At 46.7% G+C, this 21,171-nt stretch overlaps 1 protein-coding gene across 1 annotated transcript in view; it reads right to left on the bottom strand.

The window, feature by feature from the left end:
• The window catches only part of CPA4 (carboxypeptidase A4), a 31,066-nt gene extending 13,042 nt beyond the window's left edge, over positions 1 to 18,024 (bottom strand). The window contains exons 1-9 of the mRNA XM_519380.7: positions 17,910 to 18,024; positions 12,334 to 12,415; positions 11,757 to 11,891; positions 10,245 to 10,343; positions 6,582 to 6,683; positions 5,240 to 5,344; positions 4,260 to 4,370; positions 2,757 to 2,847; positions 159 to 358 (exon numbers count right to left, since the gene is read on the bottom strand). Of these exons, the coding sequence (XP_519380.1) occupies positions 159 to 358; positions 2,757 to 2,847; positions 4,260 to 4,370; positions 5,240 to 5,344; positions 6,582 to 6,683; positions 10,245 to 10,343; positions 11,757 to 11,891; positions 12,334 to 12,415; positions 17,910 to 17,977 (993 nt within the window). The 5' untranslated portion in view covers positions 17,978 to 18,024. The remainder of the gene's footprint in view (positions 1 to 158; positions 359 to 2,756; positions 2,848 to 4,259; positions 4,371 to 5,239; positions 5,345 to 6,581; positions 6,684 to 10,244; positions 10,344 to 11,756; positions 11,892 to 12,333; positions 12,416 to 17,909) is intronic.
• Positions 18,025 to 21,171: the final 3,147 nt, after the last annotated feature.

Below are 21,171 nucleotides of genomic sequence, written 5' to 3'. Positions count from 1 at the left end.
TGACAGCATATCCCAAAGGGCAGGGAGAGAAGATTGGACCTTCAATGAAACATGCCTAGGCTCCTGGACCCTCCCTATAAAGCTGCAGAGCTACCACCTTAGCAGCGCCAGGAGGGTCAGGCGGGCCCCAGGCTGGGTGGGAGGCAGCTGTGACTCACGAGTTCCTCGGCATCTGGGGCCTTTTTGACTGAGTACCCATATGGATACATCAGCAGCTGCGAGTAGCTGTGCAGGTCGATGAAGCACTTGAAATTCCCATGTTTTTGGATGAAATCTACCACTGATTTCACCTCCACTTCCGAATTGGCGTGGGGTCCATGGTACACTTCGGAGCAAGGGTTGTCGCTGGCTCCCTTTCCTGTTGGGGATAGCCCAAGAACAAACATTAACTCATAGTCCAAGAACACAGAAATGCAAGACGCTCCACCTAGAGAGGGGCCGAAGGTATTGGGAATGGGCAGGCCATGGCGAGACGGCCCAGAGCACCTAGTCCACGGTGGGTGTGGACTGCAGAGAAGGCATGGAAGAGGGAGGGTTGGGTGTTGGGTCTGCTACAGCTGAGGAGAAAAACTGTTGGAGTTGACCTTGCCTTGTACCAATAGCAGTTGTCATAAATAATTAATATCACCCTTGAGAATGAGTTGTAATTAATAAGTAGACTAGATAATTAATATGAATACCAATAAATAATGAAAATGACTCCATTTATTCTGGTGTCAACTTATTCTCTGGTTCAGATCTTAAAGGCCAAGTGTGCCAGAAATAATCAATTGTTGTGGCTAAAATCTCTTGATTATTTGACAGGTATTTAGAAACACTGCTTTCTGTATTACTTCATAATATAGTTCCCTTGGGTTTCTAGGGTGTGTGTGTGCACACGTGCATATGTGTGTGTGTGCGTGTGTGTGTATGAGTGTGACTGAAACCACCCCAGTGGTGGGAATATCTGACTTAACTTTGAAGCTCTGAGTTCCCACATTTGTATCAGTTCCTTTCCCACAGTCATTATTTTCCCCCAATGGTTTGTGTGGTATTTCTATACAAGTAAAAGAAGTACATTAAAAACAAACCATCAGGGCCGGGCACAGTGCCTCATGTCTATAATCCCAGCACTTTGAGAGGCTGAGGTGGAAGGATCACTTAAGCCCAGAAGTTCAAGACCAGTCTGGGCAACATGGCAAAACCCCATCTTCACAAAAAAATACAAAAATTAGCTCGGCATTGTGGCATGCACCTATAGTCCCAGCTACCAGGGAGGCTGAGGTGGGAGGATCGCTTAAATCCAGGATGTCGAGGCTGCAGTGAGTCATGATCACGCCACTGCACTCCAGCCTGGATGACAGAGCACGACCGTGTCTCAATAAAACAAAACAATCCATCAGTACAGCCATGGGACAGTGAAAGAGAACTGTCTGGATTTGAAATTGGAAGCTGAGTTTAGATCAGAACTCTGTTCACCCACGTCATCTTGAGATTGTCTCTGAACTTCCACCGTCTCATTTCAGATCATAAAATTCACTCGCTAGGTGAGAAGAATAAATATGATAAATACTGGAAGGTACTTAGTACACAGTCGGCACTTTTGTGGAGGGTGGTTTTTAAATCGCTGGCACTCAGAGCCCAGGTCTCCTAATTCTCTTTCCCTTTCCATGACAGCCAGCTGCTAAGGTTCATATCTACACATCTAAGGGTACTGGAGTGGAATTTTCACAGCACAGTCTTGCCCTTTGGGGTGACAGTGCTAATTCCTCTCTTCTGAGTTGCTGCCAGGAGTCCTTCCGCCTGCTCACAACTTGCCCAGGCAGGGCTGGTAGGGTCAGGGATGAAGGTTCCCCGTTTTGTATGTCTTAGAAGAGAGTGTTTTTAAAATATTAGCGTAGATGGCAATCTCAATGTAAGATGCTCTGTCCCACCATTCTCTCGGGAAGACAGACATTACTATCATTCCCTTTCAAAATCACAAAAATATATTTTAAAAAACAACAAACAGTCCGGATGCGATGGCTCATGCCTGTAATCCCAGCACTTTGGGAGGCTGAGGCGGGCAGATGACCTGAGTTCAGGAGTTCAAGACCAGCCTGGCCAACATGGCAAAACCCTGTCTCTACTAAAAATACAAAAATTAGCTGGGCATGGTGGCATGCACCTGTCATCCCAGGAGGCTGAGGCAGGAGAATCACTTGAACCCGGGAGGTGGAGGTTGCAGTGAGAGTGAGCCAAGATCCTGCCACTGCACTCCAGCCTGGGCGATGGAGCAAGACTCTGTCTCAAAAAAAAAAAAAAAAAGGCTGGGCTAGGTGCCTCATGGCTATACTCCCAGCACTTTGGAAGGCTGAAGCAGGTGGATCATGAGGTCAGGAGATCAAAACCATCCTGGCCAACATGGTGAAACCCCATCTCTACTGAAAAAAAAAAAAAAAAACAAAAAAATAGCCGGGCGTGGTGGCGTGCACCTGCGGTCCCAGCTACTCAGGAGGCTAAGGCAGGAGAATCACTTGAACCCAGGAGGCAGAGGTCGTGGTGAGCCAAGATCACGCCACTGCACTCCAGCCTGGGTGACAGAGCGAGATTCCATCTCAAAACAGCAACAACAAACAAAACACTAAGTCAGAGCCTAAGGAGTGCTCCTCAGTCTCTCAGTGACGCAGCAACGGAACCAAAGTGGAAACGCACTCCGTCCCGGCCAGCTCAGAGCACTGGTAGACCAGGCGAGCCCAGGGACAGCAGGATTTGAGAACTGTCTCCCCACCACCTACCTGCAAAACTAGCGTTCCAGTTTCTATTTGGGTCAGCACCAATGCAGGAGCTTCCAGGATTTCGGGACCGCGTCTTCCTCCATAATCGGTTCTGAAAAAGCCACCAAGGAGCGGACAAACACCAGAGGTAGATCAGATCACCGAAGAGGGCTAGGGTGGAGATGACACGCAGGCAGGGCAGGCTGCTTGCAGTTCTGCCAGGAGGGCCCTGGGGCTCCTAGTCCTCATTGAGCAGTTGTCTCTCCTCCCGCAGAGAGAGGAGTATTTCCCCTTCCGGCTCTAAGAGAAGGACTTCTTCCAAATGTACTGATGAGACCTTTATATGCTAGAACCAGTCAGATACCGCCTGAATCCACTGAATAATTTTTTGGCTTTGGCAGAAGTGGGCAAATGGACACTATATGCCTCAGTGATAATAGATGTAGCTGGAAGCACACAGCCCCTGTTTCTTGCTTGCCTAAAAAATTCCCCTGAATCCAATCAAGCTCTAGACCTGGCAATCTATGAACAGGAAATACAGGGGATAAGGGAACAAACTAAATGGCATAACAAAGAAGCCATCAGCCAAATTCAGAATGTGAGACACTGTACAAGACAAATTACTTGGCTTCTCCCCTAAATGAGTGAGACTTTTAAAAGGTGTGTGTGGGTGCTGCTGTAGAATAAAAGAGGCTGCAGAGACACAGCACCAGGTGCATGCGCAGACCTTGTTGGGTCCTCACTTGAACAAATTGACTCTTAAAAACACTTTTTTTTTTTTTTTTTTTTTTTGAGATGGAGTCTTGCTATGTCGCCCAGGCTGGAGCAGTGGCACCATCTCGGCTCACTGCAAGCTCCGCCTCCTGGGTTCACGTCATTCTCCTGCCTCAGCTTCCCAAGTAGCTGGGACTACAGGCACCCGCCACCACACCCAGCTAATTTGTTTGTATTTTTAATAGAGATGTGGTTTCACCATGTTAGCCAGGATGGTCTCGATCTCCTGACCTCATGATCCGCCCACCTCGGCCTCCCAAAGTGCTGGGATTACAGGTGTGAGCCACCACGCCTGGCCTCGGCCTCCATTTTTAAGGTAATTGGGGGTGTTAGATGATATTAAAGAACTTCCATTATTCCTTTAAAAGTGATAGTAGTGCCATAGGGTTTTTAAATTTTTTTTTTCTATCGTCAGTTAGAGATGCGTACTAAAGTAGTTTAGGGTGAAATAACATAATGTGTTGAATATGTTTTAAATATGTCAGGAAAAAAATGTGTGGGAGGGCAAGAGATGAAAAGATTGGTAAAATGTTGGTCATTGTTAAGACCCATGATAGGGAGTTCATTAGACTATTTTCTCTAAGAAGAAATATCCCCTTGTGATTCTCAGCTCTGAGGATGACTAAAAGATGAAATCCCAAGGAAGCTCATAAGGTGCACATTTGTGGTAATTCTCTCCAAGGTCAGACAATTAGTGGCAAAGCAAGGAATTCAACAGTCTGCAAGCCCAGCCCATTTGGGAATACTCACTTGAGTTTGAGTATACACATATCCGTCAGGATTGGCCACAGGCAACAAGAAAATATCCATTTTCTCCAAGATGGAGGTGATAGCTGGATCCCTCTGGTAATCAGATACAATCTAAGCAGAGACAATATGCTTGTCAGCTATCCCATGGCAGGATGGGCCATTAGGGCTGAACCATGTATCTTCTCAAGATGCCCAGCCACCAGCTAGAATGAATGCTCCTAGAACAGCATCCACCCTCAAAAGCCTCCCTGCCACCCTCAGAGGCTCGCTCTCTGCAAAGCCCTCTGAGCCCTTCAAAGCCTGGAGAGACACGGCTGCTTGGGGACATGGCTGCTAATGGCATCAACTGCAGTGAGTCCTGGGGTACGTGCTTTATTCCTTCCTTCCAGGAGGAGGGAGCCACACATTGTAATAGTTTTTAGGAATTTGAACCTCCAATGAAGAGGGAGGGAAGATGTGTCCTCCACATGCACCCCTCCTCCCCTCCCCGCAGACTTTCTTTCTTTCTTTCTTTTTTTAAGACAGAGTCTTGCTCTGTTGCCCAGGCTGGAGTGCAGTGGCGTGATCTTGGCTCAACGCAACCTCCGCCTCCTGGGTTCAAGGGATTCTCCTGCCTCAGCCTCCTGCTGCCCTCCCAGCAGCCTTTCTAGGAGATGGAGATGGCGTGAGGTCCCCGAGGGTCTATGGGGCCTCGTCTGGGTGTTGCTCTGCTCCCTTTCTGCGGAGTGGACTGCTCTCAGAGGCTCAGGCCCACCTCTGCTGCATATCAGCTTGTGCACCACCAGGAACGCAATCAATTTGGCCGCAGTGAGCTGACCAAGGGGTTTTGACCATTTGCTTCTCCAATCTGAAAAGGCCCCCCAGCCGACTGGGTCTTAGTAGAGAACCCTCCCACCTCGTGCCCCAGGCCCAGCCACATGGCATGCTGCAGGGGCACCCCGGCACCATCAGCATTCCTGGCTAATACCACGCGGCATGACCTTCCTTGCCGTCCAGATTGCAGTGGCCTGGGAGATCCACTCTCGGGAATGGATGCCTGCATTCAGCCAAACGGCCGGCCGCCGCGCGCCTTTCCCAGTGCTGAACTGCAGAAGGGAGAAAAGGCTCGAAAATGACCGCCTGCCCGCATCTCTGCTCATTTCTCCTCTCTCCAGCTCTCTCCCATTCATTTAATTCATTTAAGATAATTCAGAGACCAAATGTTCCTAAGGGCACCATCTATTTATCGAGCTTATCCGTGACCTGGAAGCTTAATTGGTTGGCTGCGGGGCCAAGCTGCAGCTCCAGGCAGCCTGAACCTCTCCAGCATTAGGAGCAAATGGGAGGGGAAACAACCGTTACTGTGTTTTATGATGCCGGTGCCATTAGAGATAATGTTATGTCTCTTGAAAGACCTCAAATGGTATCCCAACAGCGAGAGACATAAGGGTACACAAACCAGGCTGTTTCGGTCGACATGATAAATGAATTTGGTTTTAAACTAAGAAGAATGGGGGCTCGCTATAGCTCTTTGTAAATGGCAGCCATGAATCCTGGCTCCTGCCTTTGCCATAGTGTTGGGCCCCCTTGGGTCAGAGCTTGGTGCTAATGAAGCCAGGGTCTCCAACAGATCGGCAAAAATATTTAAATGTAATTATCCAGCTCCGTGGCAGGTCTCCTCTCCCACTGGTAATTTGCTTAGTGCTATAAGCCTGAGTTCTTTGGGACTTATACGAAGCTGAGGGTTTGGCAAATTCTTAGCACCATCAGTGTTCCATGGGTTATATGCCCAAATTCCTTCTTATTCATTCAACTGGATTTTTATGTAATTTATGTCATTATCATAGCTCTCTACCTCCTTTGCCAATACAGTCTTGAATCTGTTAGAAATATTTGGAAATTAGGCTTTGTGCATCCAAGGATCAGAGGCTGGGCTTAAAATTACACCAACCCTCAAATTCACTTCCTAGGTTGATTTTCCAGTAAGTACCCCCTGAAAGCAGAATAGAAGTCCGGCCCACCCCAACCTGTCCTGCTATTTACAGAGGTGAGAATGAAAGTAAAAGACTGTCCCATCTGAGAGCTTTCTGGAATACTAATCACCTCCCTTTGATCCTGTCTTTCAGCCAAAACTTGGAATGGGATGTGCTCCTTCTAATTCTCCCTACATTAGACAAAAGCAAGGGGCTCTGTCAGACCAAGTCCCAGCCCAGGTACAATGTGTCCTGACCTCGCTTTCCTCCCTGAAGTCAAGGAGTTCAAAAAGCTGCCCTTTTCAGAGGTCTGAGGCTGGGTCCTGGGCATGGGGACCCAGGAGACCCTTCCAAGTGCATGTGGCCTCACCTTCAGTACATACATCGGCCGGTTTTCAAACGAATGTCCAATCTTCACCCTCCTCGCCAGATCAGGAAAGTCTGCGGCAATGTTGTCCATCTCGTGGTAAATCTGAAGCATGAAAGAGTGAATCCAGGGACATGTTAAAAATCTGCTCAGCTATGGCTGGATATCTGTGATTTACTTTGTTGATCTTAACTATCTCTTCCGGGACCCTAATCTTGGAATTGACCATATTATCGGCATGGAAACGCTGATTATGAGACCTGCCTGAATAGTCCTTTTCTACAATTTTCTGGAGAGTAGCACACTTGTGTGTTCACAAAATTGTAGTCCACTAAACTAGAGTAGAGAGGCTTTTGCAATATTGCTCTAACACTGTGTCCTTTGTCACTGTACTAGACTGGACAGTCAAAGACAAGCGGCCAGGCACAGTGACTCATGCCTGTGATCCCAGCAATTTGGGAGACTGAGGCAGGAGGATTGCTTGAGGCCAGGAGTTTGAGACAGCCTGGGCAACATAGTGAGACCCCATCTCTACAAGAAACATTTAAAAATAAAAATAGTTCATAAAAAATACGGAAGAGGGAAGGAAAGAAAGAAATTTTAAAATTTAAGAATAATAATAATAAAATAAAATAAAAACAAGCCAGGTGCAGTGGCTCATGCCTATAATCCCAACACTTTGGGAGGCCAAGGTGGGAGAATCACTTGAGCCCAGGAGTTCGAGACCAGCCTGGGCAACGTAAGGAGACTCCCCAACTCTACAAATAATGAAACAAAAAAAAAATAGGCAGCTGCGGTGGCATGTATCTGTGGTCCCAGCTACTCAGGAAGCTGAGGTGGGAGAATTGTTCAAGCCTGGGAGGTTTAGGCTACAGTGAGCCACGAATGCACCACTGCACTCCAGCCTGGGCAACAAGTGAGACCCTGTCTGAAAAATAAAAAATAAAAAGAAAGAGCTCCAAGGCTCTTAAAACAGTACTCTCCAAAATTCTGTGATGACTTTCTCTACTCAAAAATAATAAAAAAATTAGCATGCACCATATACATGTACACACACACAGACACACACACAATGATACAAATATATTGTGTACATTATTAAACAATTGAAATGGTTGTATTAATAATAAACAGAAATATATGTAGAAATATAAATAGAAATTGTAATTGTTTCTTCCTTCATCCCAGTGGACTATCTTGCTTACATCCTGTGGATACATGTGCCCCACTTTGGAGATAATTTCTCTAAAGGTTTTGTGAGTGCAAGTGAAGAAAGGTAAATAAACGGCTAAGAATACCCTTATTTGCTTTCAGGAAAAAAGTTCGATTTAAATAGAATTTATCCATCTTAGTTTTCAAACCACTTGAGGGCCAAAAGAAAATAAACAAATGTATTTGTTTCAGCCTTAAGACTGGAAGAAGGAACTATACAGAAGAGGAAAATGTGTAATTAATATAGAACAAAGTCAAGCTTAAAGGGTTTATCAGACTTGCCGTCAATATGGTAGACCGAACAGAAGCAAGAAACCACCTCCAAATACATAGGCAAACCAGGTAAAATACAAGGAAAATGATTCACAGCCAAGTTTAAAAGCTAAACAAGAGGAAATTGTAGGTGCCAGAAACAAAGAAGGAACTAACTAGGAGGGTGGAGGGTGGGAGATGATGCCACAGAGCCCCATCTCTGCCTTGGGTGCTACAGGCTTAGGCAAACCTGGACTAGGAGGAGAGCCATAGGACCCAGCATGGCACAAGGAGCTGGAACTTGAGAGCTAGGAATGGGCAATTTGGGCCACAAAAAGGGCCTGGAAATTCTACCCACTCTACCCACTGACCCTAGGGAGTGGAGGAAAAGCAGGATAGCTGCCTTGAGCTTTGAGAGAAAAGAGAGTCATCCAGGAAAAGTTAAAACACCAAGCTGTGTCCAGGTGTGGAGTGCAAATTCACATTGCCCACCACTACCACAACACAGACAATGGCTTTGGAACCAGAAACTGTGGCAGAGACAAACATGAAATTCCCACTAGAGACCCAAGAAAGCCTAAGTGGTTATATGAGCCAATATGAGCGCTCTTTTTTTTTTTTTTTTTTTGAGACAGAGTCTCGCTCAGTCGCCCAGGCTGGAGTGCAGTGGTGCAATCTTGGCTCACTGCAACCTCCACCTCCCGGTTTCAAGTGATTCTCCTGCCTCAGCTTCCCAAGTAGCTGGGACTACAGGTGCCTGCCACCACACCCAGCTAATTTTTGTATTTTTTTAGTTGAGATGGGGTTTCACCATGTTAGCCAGGCTGGTCCTGAACTACTGATCTCAAGTGATCTGCCCACCTCGGCCTCCCAGAGTTCTGGGATTACAGGTGTGAGCCACCATGCCCAGCCTAGAATACGAGTTCTTTAGCTGTTTTTAGAAAGAACTGTATATGACTGAGCTAGGAGGGTGGTGGCACACCAATCCACAGTGGAGGGTGTCACAGTGAGGACAAGATTGCTGTAAGCCAGGCTGCAAAGGGCGCCTCAAACCAGAGAAATCAGTGGTAAGCCAGTGAGACAGTGAGGCTCCAGCAGTCGGCAGGTGAGGGGATGGCCCCTCCAGGGTCTTCGGTGACATTTGCAACTGGTTAGCTCAGCTGGCGAGGGCCCCATGTTCATGAGGCTGATTTCATGGGCTTGATCCCTGTGTGGGCTCTGAGCTCTGCTTTCGTCCATGGCCCGAGACTGAACTTCTAACTTTATCCAGCTGTTTTGCAGATGTATGTCACTGGTCACAAGAGGGATCAAGGGGCAGTGCCGTTGGAAGTATATACAATAAACAAAGCTACCGACAAGCATGGGAAAGAAGTGGAAATAGTCAACCTTTGAAATCCTCCCTCAAGAAAAGAAACGACTCAAAGTATACGCCTTGTGAAATGCATGCCAACAACACCATGTCTGTATATCAAGAACAACATGTATTAAGGTACACCAAGGGGAATACTAATTTAGATGTGGGGGAGTGATCCTGAGCTAGTTGTCTGCAGATGAATGAAGGAGACACTGAGGGGTGTAAGAGAACTGTACCGCATTCATGGTACAGTTCTATTCTACAGCCTCTCTTGATTTCTTAAGTCCCAGTATCCTAGGAAATTATTCTGCTTCAAGTTTTTCATTTGAAGGTTTGGCTTACCTTGAAAGTCAGCCATCTATATCAAGTGGTTTCTAGCTAAACACAGCACCAAAATGCATGATGGAACAAATATATACATTATAAGTAGTCATGATAAATGAGTGGAAATATTTGGTTAACCTTCGAAATCATCATTTGTCTACTTGCCTGGAATAAGTAACATTTTATTCTGGGTGAGTAAAATAGAGGGATTATGGTAGGGTAGAAGAAGGTTGAATTACAAGGACTAGAAATGATTGCAATTATTTTCATGGTATTCTGAAAGAGTTGCTTAAGGAGAGAAGGATGGTTGAGGGAGGAAATAGCCAGGCTGTATTTCATGACACTCTGAGGTGCTGGTAGGAGTTCAGCAATCCAAGAATTAGAAAGGAATTGAAGTGTACACATTTTAGCCCCTCAGTGAGGGGATATTGTGCTGAAGACCAATGTCTCCTGGAAGTAAGGAGAGAGGTTACAAAATTCAGGAGGCAGAGAACCTTGATCTTAACCCACTCTGAAACACTTACAGCTTCCAGGGAATGGTAAGCCCCATAGTTGAAGTTATTACTGCTCCGTTCTTGCCCTTCATTGTGTTGCATTTCATCATCTTCATTGTCTAAAAGGGCCTGAAAACACACAGCAATGTTGTGAAGTGATCCATTGCAGACGCAGGTTTATGTTTTTTCTGCCATATCTTTGCATATGGGTCAGCCAAGATGGCGGCCCTTTCAGCATATCAAGCAGCACAAATGTCAAGGTTTAAAAGGGGGTTAGATTTCTTTCATATCTTTATAAAATTTTATTTCTTGGCTGGGCAGGGTGGCTCATGTCTGTAATCCCAGCACTTTGGGAGGCTGAGGCGGGCGGATCACGAGGTCAGGAGATCGAGACCATCCTGGCCAACATGGTGAGACCCTGTCTCTACTAAAAATACAAAAATTTGCTGGGCGTGGTGGTGCGTGCCTGTAGTCCCAGCTACTTGGGAGGCTGAGGCAGGAGAATCGCCTGAACCAGGGAGTCAGAGGTTGCAGTGAGCCGAGATTGCACCATTATACTCTAGCCTGGCGAAAGAGAGAGACTCCATCTCAAAAAAGAAAAAAAAAAAAAAAATTTACTTCTTGGGGCCCAATTTACATGGCCTCATTCAAAACCCACTTACTCCCTGGAAGCAACATATGCGCTCTTTGGCTATCCTATAGTATGAACTCTGTAGACATCAGACCGCATCTGGTATCCAGTGCCTCTGAAATACACAGCTTGGGAAACCATTCAGAAACAAAGAAATTCTTATAACCACTCGTGCTTTGAAGGTTCCTGGCAGATGTCTGTGACATGTGAGGATGATTAATAAGCTCATAGCTGCTAACGCCATCAGGAAACTCCCAGGCCAGATCACCAATTAGTCCATAACCCACCTCGGTGAAGGAGAGAACATGAGCCAGACCCTGTCCTGATGTTCAGATACAGGTCGTGAGGCCAGAGGACGGCATTCCCTCTGCTGGGGCTATCCATGACATTCCCCCTGTCTCAAAGGGTGCCTCTGTGGCTGGTCCCCAACACCCTCCCTCATCTCTGCTCTTGCCACCTGGAAGGACTTCAAAGAAGGAAAGAAAGAGGGACTTATGACTTAATGGCAGACGTAGGATATGCCAGGCACTGTTAGACATTTTACATACATTTAATCCTGAGTCTTCTCAACAAATCACATGAAGAAGGTCTCACTATCACCATTTTACTGATGAAGAAACGGAGGCTCAGCAGGTTAATAACTTGTCCAAAGACACAGCACACAGCACTAGTAGTTAGCAAAATCAGGATTTGGATCCAAATCTGTGTGGTTCCCTGGCCTATTTATGCCCTTTCTACTACAAAATTTTGTTCCTCTAACAAGTCACTGCACTTTACTTCCATTTGCCTCCATTTCCTGGTCTATAAAATAGAAAAGGATAAAACCAGAACTTGCAAATCGCTCCGGTCTACTCTGGACTGGCTGCCTGGTCCTATGCAAGACCAGGAGGCAGGGGGCATAGTCTACCTACCTGCAGGTCCTTAATTGTCACTGCGTACTCTAAGCCCTGGGATCTCAGGAAGGATTTAAATGCCTGCAGACTGACAGATGGGACCAGGACATCCACAGGCCGATTGAAGGAGGAGGGAGATTTCCAGAAATTGAGCTGAAGGGAACAGAAATGAAACCAGGTTAAAGGACCGTTCAGGTAAAATGTACAATGAGGTTATTCTTCTAGAACACTGCCAAAAGCCAGGGTGATCCCTGAGAGGCTAGGCTCTGCCCAAGGGCAAAGTTTGCCCATTTCACAATTGTGTCTGGTTGGACCTGCCCAACAAGCAGTATCTGGCAGAGACCAAGAGTCATAAGTGGATGGCAGCTAGAAGGATGGAGCCTATACTGTTCAAGCATCCCCTCTCCCAGGACACCACAGCTGTGATGTGCTCCCTCTCTCCCATCGGCCCCCTCAATTGTATAAATGGCAAGTGGACTCCCACAGGATTATATTCAGAGACTCCTCAGAAATAAAAATAATAATACCAGTAGAGCAAGAGTCTTCTCCCACCAAAGTTAGAAAACACTCAGGAGAGCTAAAAAGAACCAGGTACCTTCAAGTTGTTTGAATTCACTAGTTGACTCAATTTGCTGATCTCGTCTCCATTTCTGACATTAATCCTAAAAACTTGGTCCCTGGGGAAGAAGCAAAAAGGAAAAAAGAGCAAAAGATAATGATGAGCTTTCAGCTGGCAAAGAAACCCCCAAGCCTCCTATCCCAGACGTAACCAGGCCAAAAGAAAGGAAATGGTCTAGTCTTTGGTTTTAATGTATGGCCATTAAAAATGAGGCTACATGGCAACTATGAAAAAGTGCTTATGGCATAACTTTAAGGGAAATATTAAGTGAAAGAGCAGGACACAAAATTGTATGTATGCCATGATTATAAGTATGGAAAAAGCAGATGCATTGGAAGAAAAACAGACAGCGGAAATATACCAAATGCTGACAGCCCTTATGTTCGGGTCGTGGGATTATGGATGACTTACTTTTTTCCCCCTTGTATCTGTTTTCTGTAATGTGGTCATATTACTTTATAATGAAAAACACATATATTTTACAGGAAGGAATGTGCCTGAGTTACACGCAAAGCTAACTCAAGACATAAAGAAGCACTTCTTCACTGTCAGGGCTGAGGACTGAAACCCTGACGGAACCTCCATGCTGGAAAGAAAACAGCATCTCCATGCTGGGAGGGTGAGCTGTGCTGTCTTAAAACAGGCGAGGCTGGGTGCTCGCTCAGTCCCTTCCAGCTCCAGAACCCCACACAAAGGCTCGTTTGGGTGGAAACTGACTATGGCCCATGGTGCTGAGGCTGGATGTAGGATCCACTCCTCCCCACGGGGTGAGAGGGGACCCTTAAAGGACACAGATGGGGCCGGCCAGTCTCAGTCCCCTTTGTCGTTTGTCCTGAGCTTGCTTCATATACGTGATTTAGCTTCTGCAGTGGCGGCAGGGGTAGTGGCCCCCGAAGTCCTGTGTGTGGGTGGGAGAAAGCAGGGCCTGAAATGCTGCCTTTATGCTCTCAGCTGGCCGGGGGAGATGGGAGCCATTAGGCTGTTGCTAGGTGATAGCTCCAAAGAATCCGCACTCGATGTTGTCACTGCGTCATCTCTTTGACACAAGTGAATGCAAAGAGAGCCGCTGTGGGCTCAAGGACCTGTTGAGAGTGAATGGCTGTCACAGGGAGCTGAGTGTGCAGCCTCATGGGGCCGCTCCTCATCAGAAAACCGGTTTCATCCAGATGGCTCTTCAGGGTTTTGCTGGGTTCTGGAAGGTTCTAGGGGCTCTCCAGTGGGTCTAGGCCAGACTTAAGGAGTCAAGGTCCACTGCAGAGCCACTCCTGCTGCAGGTGGCTGGTCTGGAGGAGATGACAGTGCTGAAGGTTCCCTTTCTCCCAACCCACCTGGTCCCCAAAGGGTCCTGGAGGTCAGCGGGTAACTGCACCCTGTGGGCACTGCCGAGGGCCCTGAAGAGATACCACTGGGTGGGCAGGTCTCAGTCTGAACCCAACAGGCTTGCCAAGAGTTGGACCTACCGCCCTGGGAAGATGAGGCATCAAACCTGATCTTTCCCTGACCTCGGCAAGCACCATTGAAAAAAAGGGACCGATGTAAGACAGAATGGAGCCAGGCACCATGGCTCACACTTGTGATCCCAGTGCTTCAGGAAACCAAGGTGAGAGGATTGCTTGAGGCCAGGAGGTCAAGATCATCCTGGACAAAATAGTGAGACTTTGCCTCTACAAAAAAATGAAAAACAATTAGCTGGGCGTGGTGGTTCACACCTGTAGGCCAGCTACTCAGGAGGCTGAGGCAGGAGGATCGCTGGAGCCCAGGCGTTCAATGCTGCAGTGAGCTATGATCATACCTCTGCACTCTAACCTGGGCAATAGAGCAAGACTCCCATCTCAAAAAATTAAAATTAAAAATAAATAAATTTAAAAAACAGAAAGGAAATCTTTACTCCTGGATGGGGACAAGGGCCCGTCCGCTGAACTCATGCTCTATCATAACCTACCTCCAACACTCCAAAGAGGGGGTATCTTTAAAGTGGGGATTCTATACTTGGGAGGCTAAGGCAGGAGGATTGCTTGAGCCCAGGAGTTCAAAAGCTGCAGTGAGCTATGATTGCATCACCGCACTCCAGTCTGGTTGACAGAACAAGACCCTGTCTCAAAAAAAAAAAAAAAAAAAAAAAGTGAGGGGAGCTTCTAGAAAGATCTTGTGTGGTGACATATTTATTAGTACAGTTAAGCGTGTGTAAAATGCAGCACTGGCTACAGCAATCACAAAGAGGAAAAGGAGAAAGAAGGGACAGGAGGAGAAAAAAAGGAGGACATAAGAATAAGAAGCTCTTTGAGTATGAAAATCACGTTACGCATTCACCCAACACATGCGTTTTAGTTTTTCCAAAGTGGTGACTTCACAACAGAACTTGTAGACATTCCTGGGCGCAGTCCCAGGACAATGGGACACCGTGTCTCTGACTGGCCCTGAGGATGATTAAATCCACAAACCCATTTCATCCTGCTCTAATCAGCCAAGCTACAGAGGTCAACGAAATATCTGTAGCATGCAAAGCGGCAGGGCAGAAGAGCGGGTGCAGAGTGAAGCCCATTCCATCTGTCTCTTCTTCACCTCTCCCTTCTGCCCCATCTCGGACCCAGCCCAAACTCACTGTGTACTTTTGTATGCTTTTGTACACGCTGTTCCCACTGCCTGCAATCCATCCTTTTTCTCATCTGTCAGGCCCATCTAGTCCCATCTAATCTTTAGGACCAACTCACATCACCCATGAAGCTTTTCCTGACCAGAGGAAGCAAAGTCCTAACAGTCTTCAGATAGTGCTGAACATTGGCGGTTGTGGTAGTGGGTAGCATTATCCTTTTTTTTCAGATGGAGTTTTTGCTCTTGTTGCCCAGGCTGGAGTGCAATAGCACGATCTCAGCTCACTGCAATCTCCGCCTCCGGGGTTCAAGTGATTCTCCTGCCTCAGCCTCCCAAGTAGCTGGGATTGCAGGCATGCACCTCCACGCCCAGCTAATTTTGTATTTTTAGTAGAGGCGGGGTTTCTCTATGTTGGTCAGGCTGGTCTCGAACTCCCGACCTCAGGTGATCCACCTGCCTCAGCCTCCCAAAGTGCTAGGATTATAGGTGTGAGCCACTGCACCCAGCGGTAGCATTATCCTTATGAACAGAAGCACAGCAACACCCGAAAGCAGGGAGGACATTGCGGGGTGCGATGCGAAGGGCAGCCTTTTTCTTGCCCTCACTGTCCTTGTCTGTATTTGAAAAATGCCCTCGTCAGTTCATGAGACTCAAGACGGTGGAGCACATCCTATCTCCACTATCTAGAAATTCACTCAAAGACCTTGAGCTCTTTCTGAAGATGGAAATTGGCCTGGGAGGGGGACATGTTGGGATTTACAGGTGGCCATGTCTGCCCCTCCTGCTCCACACAGGTGTTCTCACAGCTCCTCTTAGCTTGATCCTCTCCAATAGCCAGGGCGTCCAGCTGCTGCCATTGCAATGGCTGGCACTCCCACTCCCTCACCCTCACAGGCGTCTGTGCTTTGGACAGTCAATACCCACTTTGGTGACTGAGCATCTATCCCTCCCCTTTCACCATGCTAGCAGCCAAGTGGCCCGTCCTTTGTGCCTTTCTCATCTGCCTCCCTAGCCAGGCTTAGCAGCCACCACAAAGAATATTAAGAGATGGTTTCATAGAACTCTTAGATGCCTGCCAACTACTGTTGATGCTATAACCAGCTCTGCAACTGGTTCCTGTTCTCTGCCTGCCTGGTGCCTCTAGGCATCCTGGCCATTGTCCCATCCTGAAGATCTCTGAAGACCAGGGCAGAAGACTCCAGTAGAGCAAGAGAGACTGGGGAGATAGGTGAGGCAGATGGAGGGGAGGGGAATGGGTGGTGGGTGGTGGGGAGAAACCATCATCCTCATCTTCAGCAGCCAATCCAGAGCCTGGCTTCCCAACCACTTGAATGCTCAGAGGCCAGCTTCCCCTTGCTCAAAATGTTCCCCTTGCTCTAAAAGCTGGGTGTCTGGGACACCTCTAGAGAGCCCAGGAAGAATTCCACCACCTTTGCTAGGTTTCCTACTATGGCGTGAGAACGGATTTGGGGATGAGAATGATACTATCAGTTAAAACCATCTGCAGTCAGCTCAGGCACACAGCTTTTTCTGTGCAAAATTCCTGCAGAGAGCATTCTAGGGCCTGGCCCAGCTGTCGCAGCCCAGGTGCCCACCACATTGCAAGAGAGGTCTGTATCTTGCGAAATAGAGATTTTTCAGCCACATGAATAGCTGCAGTGGGAGCCTGACAGTTCCATGCGTCAGCCCACACGGCAGCAAGTCTAGTCACTACACACCTACTGCTGAGCCGCCTGTGGGAAAATCTTCCCTGGCCACCTGCTACGCCTAACCCCTCTGAGCTATTTGGCAACAGAGACACAGGTGTGAACAGAAGTCATCATCATAAAACTTAGTCAATCTCATATAAGTAATTACCTCAAAAAACAACCCCAAAGTCTCATTAGCCAGATAGTAAAATAGAAAGAAAACTAAGAGATAGATCCAAGAGATATAGGATTTTATTTGGAGATGAACTTGTGTTATAGCAAAAGGGTACGAGTTTTACGTTCAGAGTTCCAGCTCCCCTGCTTCCCAGCTAAGTGGCCTTGAGCGCGTTCCTTAACATTCTAAGGCTGATTTTTTTCATGTTTAAGTGGAAGAAAATAACACCCCTGCCTGGCAAAGTTGTTGTGTGATCAAAAAGATAATGTACATGAAAGCTCTTTGCAAATGGTAAAGTATTATGCAGTAATGAGTTATTATAATTCAGTCTTCTAACAGGGCACCATGGTATCCCTTTTATCTCTCCTACCACCCAAATGTCCTCTCCCCTGCAAACCTCAAAGCATTCTGCGTGGAGCGTGTTGAACACGTGTGTGTGTGCACACACACGCGTGTGCACACACACGGTGTACAGGCATGTGTCTCTGCATGTCATTTTCATAGCTGTGTCTAGGCAAGACCTGTGAAATCTCCACGTCCCAGAAGCCAGTAAGAAAGCACCAGCTCAGAAGAGGGTATAGCTCAGGGGTAGAGCATTAAACTGCAGATCAAGAGAAGGCACCAGCTCTGCAAAGCCTTCGCCATTAACAAAGAAGTGAAACCAACAAGCTTGAGACCCAGGGTTTCCCTTTATGCATGGCGGAAATTGGAAACAAACCATTTCTGGTAACCAGTAACTCTTAGTAATTAGTAACGTAGCTCTTAGTAACCAGTAACTCTTAGTAATTAATAAGGTAGGAGTAAGAAAGTAGATGCCTGGAACTGACCTTTTAAATAAGAACTAGGCAGAAAAAGAACTGGCAGGAGATGAGGGAGCTGGGAAGACACTGCAATGATCATCTAGTCCTGATTTCACGGATGAAATCGGGTCTCAGAGAAGAGAGTGGACTTGTCCAGGATGACACAGGGACAAAGCTGGAACAAGAGCCCAGGTCTCCTTCCTCCATGTGATCTATTATCAGCCATTCATTTTCAGTTCCATTTGGCTCCCGTATTTCTGAAATAACCAAATAATAAGAAGTCCAAAAGGAACTTACCCAAAAAATTTTTCTTGGCCACAGATGCTGGACCCAATAAGGGCCCCAATGAACAGTATCCACCTCATGTCCCTGGGGAGTCAGTCATACAGTGGCTGAGTCAAGCTGTATTTATAAAGAGTCTGAGAGTGACTCAAGTCCTCAAAAATGCTAATGTGATTCCCAAGCACCCTTGCAACTCTGACTGTGACAGGCAGGCCCTACCAATGCCTCTCCCATTCCTTTCAAGTGATAAAGGTTGAGCCTCTCGATTTACAAGGTCAGGAACTTGCTCCAGGAGCTGAAAAAGTCTGTGCCAAGGGTACCATATTGCTCATCACTTGGCATTTAAATAGTGTTTTTTCAGTGAATAAGAAAGTTCCACAGTGTTGGATGGAATTTATCCTGATAGGAGAGGTCAGATTATAAACCTGGCATAGAATTACCTCTAGAATAATAATAAAAAAGTTAAGACTATCAAAGCAAGACTGAGCTGGCTCCAAGACCACATGCTTGACAAGCCCTGCCAGAGAATTTCACCGGGGCAGGTCAGGATGAGGAAAGAGGTTTGGGGCCTCTTCTATGTATCTGAAGCCTAATTCTTCTGACTCCACTAAGGAAATAGAAATGTATCAGGCAAATGATATAGAAAGGATGTTTTAGTCTGAATAAATTATCAGTGTTCCTTGGGGTCTGATCTATGGGGAAGGCTTAATGGTTTTATCAAAAATAAGATTTTCAGCCGGGCGAGGTGGCTCATGCCTGTAATCCTAGCACTTTGGGAGGCCGAGGTGGGCGGATCACGAAGTCAGGAGATTGAGACCATCCTGGCTATCACAGTGAAACCTCGTCTCTACTAAAAATACAAAAAATTAGCCGGGCGTGGTGGCGGACGCCTGTAGTCCCAGCTACTCAGGAGAATGGCGTGAACCTGGGAGGCGGAGCTTGCAGTGAGCCGAGATCACACCACTGCACTCCAGCCTGGGCGACAGAGTGAGACTCCATCTCAAATAAATAAATAAATAAAAAATAAGATTTTCTTATACTTCCTAGACTGTGGGTCTGGTGTCCTTTCCGCCAAGTCACAGCTGAATAAATGGAAGACACTCATATCTCCATAACGCCTTCAGGGGCTCTGGGACCTTTGAGTCTGTCCTGGGAGCCCCAGTTCCCACAGCCTTTCCCATCCCACCCTCCCTACGGTCTACATGCTTTCCACACCCACTCAAAGGGAGTGGACACAACCAAGGGTCATAGTTGAGAGAGTTAAAGAAAAACTATCCTGACCTGTGTTAAAATGTAAGACCTAATTCAAGATTATTATGATTAGGACCATGGCTATTTCAGTAGGAAAGACTTACTGTGCTTAACACTGAATACGGCAAAGAAAACAGAGAGGATCAGTGGGATTACTAAGAGAAGACATCAAGGTAGGGGGATTCTTGCTAAAAGCAGGCCAAGGACTTATACATCAAAGTCCCCATCAAAGGTGGGGATGAGGAACTTGATCAGATATCAAGGTGGGAGGGATGACTTTGCAGGATCTTTGCTTAGGCTGGCTTAGCCAGGGCTCAAGAACCAGCCTAATGAAAAGGAGGGTGCAGAATCTCAAGTGTGGTCCCAGAGAGAGCCTTTGTTAGGAGCTGTGGAGCTAGGGGCCATCATCTCCTCTTGCTCCTTCAGGGTCCTTTTGTCCTCTCAACACTTAAACTGAATTCCTACACCCACCCTGTCCACCACAAAGCGTGGGCTCAGCGTCACTGAGATCGATGTCAGCTTTGAAGTCAGCAACAAGAACAACTGAGACCCAAATCTGTAAGAGATGTGAAGTGGGAGAATCAAGGACCCAGCATTCTAGGCAAGCTGAAATTTAGTTCCTACCTTTTCTCCCAGGGAAAATCATCCACATGAAGAAAACCTAAATCCCTAATGGGAGTCAATATCTAAAGAGAAACTGTGTGCAACCTGAGACCGAGGCTTGATAGGGCAACCAGGAAAAAGGAATGCCATTGGCTTGGGTCCCCACCATTTGTGTGTTTGTTTTTTTGAGACAGAGTTTCACTCTGTCGACCAGGCTGGAGTACAGTGGTGCGATCATAGCTCACTGAAGTCTCAAACTCTTGGGCTCGAGTGATCCTCCCAACTTAGCCTCCCAAGTAGCTGAGACTAAAGATGTTTGCCACCATGACAGGTGCTTTGTTTTGTTTTTGTACAGATGGGGTCTCACTGTGTTGCTCAGGCTGATCTCAAACTCCTGATCCTCCCACCTCAGCCTTCCAAAGTGCTGGGATCACGGGCCTGAGTCACCATGCCCTGCCCCACAAGTCTTCATAAAGTAGCACACCAGGAAAGGAAAAACCAAAGGCAACAATGGAACCAGGTATAGCACCTGGCATGAGGCCTGGCACAGTGCAGTTGCTTCATGAGTATTTATTGAATACATGAACTTGAAAGTCCATTGCTAGCCCTAAAATGCTACACTCTTACGATGAAGCAGTGACACATGCTACACCATGGATGAACCTTGAAAACATTATATTAACTAAAAAAAAAAAAAAATGCTAGCCACAAAAGGGCAAATACTGTTTAATTCCACTTATATGAAATACCTAGAATAGGCTAATTCGTAGAGACAGAAAGTAGCTATTAGTTGCCAGGGGCTGAAGGGCAAGAGGAATGGGGAGTTATGGTTTAATGGGGAAGAGTTTCAGTCTGGGATGATAGGAAAGTTCTGGAGATGGATGATGGTGATGGTGGCATAACGTTGTGAATGTACTTAATGCCAATGAATTGTACACTTAAAAATGGTCAAAATTGTAAGTTTTGTGTATAATTTAACACAATAAAAAACTGTCAAATGGGGCCAGGCACGGTGGCTCACGCCTGTAATCCCAGCACTTTGGGAGGCCGAGGCGAGTGGATCACTTCAGGTCAGGAGTTCAAGACCAGCCTGGCCAAAATGGTGAAACCCTGTCTCTACTAAAACTACAAAAATTAGCCAGGCATGGTGGCAGGTGCCTGTAATCCCAGCTACTTGAGAGGCTGAGGCAGGAGAATTGCTTGAACCTGGGAGGCAGAAGTTGCAGTGAGTCGAGATCACGCCATTGCACTCCAGCCTGGGTGACAGAGTGAGACTCTGTCTCAAAAGGAAAACAAAAACAAAAACTGTCAAATGATGTTGGGAGCACTCTGCTCCGGATGGAATTTTTTTTTTAAATATTATTCTTTTTAGAGATGGGGTCTCCCCATGTTGTTGCCCAGGCTGATCTCAAACTCCTGGGCT

Source organism: Pan troglodytes, chromosome 6 (genome assembly GCF_028858775.2).
Source record: "Pan troglodytes isolate AG18354 chromosome 6, NHGRI_mPanTro3-v2.0_pri, whole genome shotgun sequence".
In the NCBI taxonomy this organism is placed as follows: domain Eukaryota; kingdom Metazoa; phylum Chordata; class Mammalia; order Primates; family Hominidae; genus Pan; species Pan troglodytes.
The sequence above is the reverse complement of the archived record's forward strand: the minus strand, read 5'-3'. Positions and strand labels throughout refer to the sequence as shown.